Below are 5,806 nucleotides of genomic sequence, written 5' to 3' on the forward strand. Positions count from 1 at the left end.
CCAACAGAATTCAATACTCAGATGTAGACAATTTACATTTATCAAATATATCATGCTGACTTCATGTAAAAAGCAGATACAGAACACATGGATAAGATAATGTTGAGAGTGTATCACGAAAAGGGACGTTTTTGAGGTAAGGGTTTAAAAAGTTACTATCACTTATTTTCCTATGACAGTATTTGACTTTTTTCGCATAAGCAATTGTTTGCTGCATGAATCCTCCTTCCGCTTTCTGCTGCTGTGACTGCTTTGCTGCAGCCTGTAGGTTTTTCTTGCCTGGGCTCTCTCCTTCTCCAGGACCTCTGTGTCATCCAGAATCTTTAAACCTGGCATTTGACTGATGACATACTGTCTAAGAAGGCATAAAGAGAAACACATAGTCATATTACAGATAGACTACACTGTAAAACACCATATAGGAATTTAGTCAAATCCACTAAGCTTTTGTTGTTAATTTAATATAAATATGTAATTGTTTTGTAATTTAACAAAATAAATTATTTTAGTATTGTGACTTTAATTTAATTGATAATTAAGTTTAAGTCAATTATAAATTAACATAATAATGAGTTAAATCAATAGGTACCAGTTAGGTTTTTAAAGAAACCAAACTAGCAGATTTCCCAGCATGTATTGTTTGAGAGTTAAAACTCTCCAGAGACACCAGAGATGAGAGAAGCTGTTTTTTAAATATTAAAAATGAAAAGACTGTATGCCCTGGTTGTTTCATTACATAATAATAAAAAGGAAAAAGGAAAAAAGAAGTTCCTGTACACATTTGCTCTTTACTCTAAATTTAACTTAATGAACTAATTTAATCATTTTCAAAATTCATAAAAGGACATTGGACCAACTCTTAAACCTAAGTTCAGTTAACTGACATTTTCAAGGCAGGAGAACTTATATTTCTATGTTTACAAGTCATTGACAGATGCTTTGATCCAAAGCGAGATACAAATGAGGTACTAAGCAAGTAAATATCTAAAGCACATAGTATATATAGTTATATGGGGTATAGCAAGTTTTGATAATTGGGAGTGAGGCAGCTGAGCGTAGAGGTGGGTAGGTTGATCCACAGAGCAAGCAGAGAAAGTTTTGCCTGGGATTGTTTGAGCTGAGGTGAGGGGCCCACAAGACATCGTTCTCTGGCAGAGTGTAGTGGACGGGAGGGATTGTAGACCAGGATGAGGGAGTTCAGGTAAGCCGGTGCTGTTGAGTTGACCACTTTGTAGTCAAGGTTCAGGGCTTTGAACCTGATGCGAGCAGCTACAGAAAGCCAGTGTCCTTTTTGGCTGATCAAAAATGAGACGTGCTGCTGCATTTTGGATCATCTGGAGGGGTTTGATAGTGCATGTTGGTAACTCCGTCAGTAAGACATTGCAGTAGCATTTCTACGTTTAAACAAGCACGAAAGCTTGAAAAGGAAGCAAGAAGTTCTTAGTAGAATGAGAGATGATGAAGCCTAATGAACTAAACTGATGTTTTGTTTTCTATAACATGACATTTGGCTGTTGACTCAACTCTGTTCTCGTGTTGCCTATGTTTAATAATGAGCTTGTTAGAGACATCAGTCTGACAGAGGCATACAGTTTTTGTGTTTAATATGGGTCTACACATTTCCACAGAACAATGGGATGCTTCAGTGAACAACAACACAATGCTAATAAATGGCTTAGATATATGTTAAAATAAATATAAATAAAGTTAATACACAGGAGCATACATGAGACTATGTACGTTGAAGGAGATGATGGTACAGTATTTTGGTTGTGCAATTATTACGTAGAAGGTACACTGGCACTCCTGTCACAGATAAAGAGATGTGTGCCATTAAGTTATAAGTTTGTTTTTACTTAGCATAAAAATCACTGTACATAAAAAGAAAAGAAACTGACTTTTCTTATTGTGACTTCATATGTGAAAAGCAGTATACAGTGGCAAAAAGGTGTGTGTATTTTATGGTTTCTGCATTAATTTGTCATAAAATGTGATCTGATCTTCGTCTAAGTCAAGAGTATTAACAAATATAATGTGACTAAAGTAATAACACAAAAAGCTAATCGAAGTCAGGTGTTAGCATAAGTTAAGATTGAGTCGAAGTTCAATTCATGTCAAGTGTTCACTTACTTTTTCCACCATAACTATGAGTTTTTAATGGTTGTTTTAAATAAATATGAATGATCAGAATTATTTTGCGTAATGATTTTAGGAATATTATATTTGTAGATCAGATCACCTACTTTTTTTGCCACTGTATATCAGAGTCTGAAATGTCTATTAATCAAACATGAAATCTATGGATTGAAAAAAAAAAACAAAAACAACTGTAATTCTAGGGTTGATGAACTGAAACTGTGTTCTTGAACTAGTGAGCCACATGGAGGTGACATTGTTCAAGTCAAAAAAATGTAAATTTGACTGCTAAAAGCTCTGCATCAGTTGTTCATTAGCAACACTTTTTTCTCTTTAGATCATGATCTGTATTTTGGTCAGTGGCCAAACGTAGGACCAGTCTACTACGTACTACCATAATCATTCATTTCCACATTTCTCAGGTTTATTTCCCCACATTGCCTTCTTCTGGTGAATAACAACAACAATGATAATAATAATAATAAAATGTATACATTCAATCACTCATCATTTCATTTTTGCTTTTGAATGTTGATAACCTTGCATGTTCTGAGTCTAGAAATCATACTATATAATTCTCACCCATAAACATTTTTCTATTCTAAATGGTTGGTTTTCCGAAATAAAATATGCTTCTTTTATTTTATAATCACAGTTATTGCATTAAGTTGTAATACTGATTGTCATAAGCAGTAAAGTCACAGTGCAGTAAGTGAACTGTGGGTGTTTGGATCATTTTGGTTTTGTGATAAGTGACTACATATTTTCCAACTAACCAGGACCTTGATACTCACCTATAGTCTTTGTACTGGGTCAGACTTCCTCCATTGAAATAGCTAGGTGCTGCCTCATTGTTCATCATACTGAGGATCCTTTGTTTGAAAAGAAACATAAAGGAGAAGAATTATAATTGTTATTATATGCAAAGAAAATATCTGTAACACAAAACTACAGGTCCTCAGCAGAAATGACATAATTCCAGACTCACTTGATGTTTGGGAATTTTCGTCGGATTTCCTCCACAAACACCGGCAGATTGTTAATCTTGTTCTTGTTGATGCACACTGTGGTGACACTGGGCATGTAGGGGAACTTGACATGAGACGTGTAGTTGTTAGAGTCCAGAATCAGAGTGCTGAGCTTCTCCAGCTGACCCAGCAGAGCCGGGTTCCGATAAGGACTGAATGAAGGAGAACACGGCATGCTCTTCAAAATGCTAAAGTGGATTAAAAGGAAGCTTAATGTGTGATTCATGAGATGGGAAATTCTTTAGATGATTCCAAGTTGAGCTTGGCAGACTGTGACCTGTTTCTCACTTCATGCCCTGAGGCCACAGACAAGTGGGGACATTTAAAGTAGCATGAATCAATATTTTTAACAATAACAATGGTTCAAATGACTATGTGTAGGGGGTTGTCATTTTCCTTCATAAAATGTGATCTGATCTTCCTTTCCTTTAAAGGTGTATTTACTCTTTCATTCTAGTTGTGTAGAAATGTAATTTTAGAAGCTATGGTTAGGAAATATTGACTATTGCAGCTTTAATTTAGTGATACAGGCTAAGTGGCAGTTGTTATATGTTGTAGTTTGTCCTGTAGTTTCTAGTTATCAAGAAAAGGATACTCTTCCAGCAGATTGTAACTCAGGTCCAGCACCTCCAGGGTGTCTGTCTGCATTAGTATAGTTTCATATGGGATTTCTGTCAGGCTCTGGTATGCAAAGGAAAGCCACTGAAAGCTTGTGGTGTGGCATGGTTGACTGGCTTGGCCTGAAGTATGATGATCCATTTCCAAAAAAACCAGCACTGTAACCTCTTCAGTTTCTCTCAACTTGTACTGATGAAGGTTAGAAGGGAGGTCAGAACATTATGCCGTGGTCAAACATGAAATAAAAAACAACATGACAAAGGTCTAACAGAAACGCATGGCCCGGAAATACACTGATGGCGCCTCTTGGGTTATCATTTGAATAAAATTGTATTCCATAAGATATATCTACTAAGTGGGGGCACCTAGGGTGCAAACACTAAAATACATGGGCAGCTATTCTCATTCGCCCTCTGTAGATACATACCTGGAAAATATGTCTTAAGATCTAGTTAAATCCTTACTCCACAACCATAGAAGCTGTCGTGTGTCAGAATATATACATATTCAATTGTTAAATATTTTATTACTATATATTTAATGGAATTCCTTTTATTTTAGCTAGCCCTCATATGTTTCCATCATTTTCAGGGCAGAACCTCTGAAAACAAAAATAAAAGAACAAACAAACAAAAAAAAAACTTGATCACAAGATGGCAGAAAACTGCAGATCAAACTTTGCCAGACATCATGGAAAGAAGCCCGATGATTATTAGTAGCACATTCTTTGTTCAGACGAAGCCAGAATAAACAAGTCTGGTTCAGCATGTTTGCTGACCTGGCCAGGACGACCAGAGTGACTGCTTAGTGCTGACTGGGAGGTGGGAGTGTGCAGATGAGTGTGTGTCATATGAGTCAAGTTTGCAAAACTAAAGACTGAATTAAAAGATGATTCCCAGTGTCAAGAAGCTCAGCAGTAGAGTCATTTTACAATATAACAATGATCCCAAACACCAAGTACAAAGTAAAAACTAAAAACCCGAATCGATCTGAATCCATTAGATTATCTTTAGGAGACTTTAAAGCAGAAAGCAGAGCAACAAAAACCCTCCAGCAAAGAGCAGCTATAAGGAATCATCTAGAGCATCTCTGTACAGATTTGTCTGGCATCTGGTATCATCCAGGATCCAAAGGATCAAATCTGTCACCAAAGGTAGATGTGGACATGCAAAATATTAAATATGAAAAATGATCTCCACAGGCATTGAGGCCATAATGTGATGACCTCAGAAACTGGCACCGCAGGGTGTGTTATGTCAGCTGTAAGCCCTCTGTAGTCTTCATTACAGACACTATTAATTAACTATTGATTCTTTTTCACTAAAGAAAACAAACGGGTGATTTTAGTGTTTAACATGATGTTGATTTTGATAAACTATTGATAACAGAGCAGTGAGCAACTGCTAATGCACTTAGCCTGTGATGTGCAAGAAAATAATTCAGATCCATTGAACACTGAGAGTAAATCATCAGTCAAAGTGTGGCAAAATATCTTTTGTCATAGTGCCAACATCATACCACTTATTGTAAACACAACAGATATTTGATGTTGTCTTGCTACCTGTCACCTGTGAGACTGTGAAATAATCTGCTATAGATGTGAATTGTGGAACTCACCGGGCTGAGGGTCTCTTGTATCTTCTCAGTGCATTCAAACCTCTGAGAACTGCTTGCAGCTCTTATAAATGCCCTCTTTCATACCCCGGCTGCAGATCACATGATAGTGATAATCACATTGGTGCTTAACCTTGTGGTTCGTTGGACCCACTGGCTCGGCTCTAAATAACATTGACAGTATTGGATTTTCAAAAGAAGGGAACAACAAGAACAACATAAGCTCATAACTGTGGCTTAAAACTAATGTAGATACTTTTACTGATTAAATCGTACAATATCTTAGTGGATTTGGAAATAGCATACCCTCTAAAACGTGAGCTTATTTTCAAGTTCACAGACACATTTCTCTGCAGTCACTTAAAACATTCCAGATTAGAGCATGCTGATAGAAATCAGCATGCTCAGCT

General features: G+C 36.6%; 1 protein-coding gene across 1 annotated transcript; it reads right to left on the bottom strand.

The window, feature by feature from the left end:
* Positions 1-162: 162 nt before the first annotated feature.
* Positions 163-3,923, bottom strand: LOC113157826 (leucine-rich melanocyte differentiation-associated protein). The gene is made up of 4 exons (XM_026353442.1): positions 3,760-3,923; positions 3,125-3,316; positions 2,931-3,008; positions 163-355 (listed from the first exon to the last, which is right to left on the bottom strand). The coding sequence occupies exons 1-4, from the start codon at positions 3,921-3,923 to the stop codon at positions 163-165; spliced, it is 627 nt and encodes a 208-aa protein (XP_026209227.1).
* Positions 3,924-5,806: the final 1,883 nt, after the last annotated feature.

Source organism: Anabas testudineus, chromosome 18 (assembly GCF_900324465.2).
Source record: "Anabas testudineus chromosome 18, fAnaTes1.2, whole genome shotgun sequence".
NCBI classification, from domain to species: domain Eukaryota; kingdom Metazoa; phylum Chordata; class Actinopteri; order Anabantiformes; family Anabantidae; genus Anabas; species Anabas testudineus.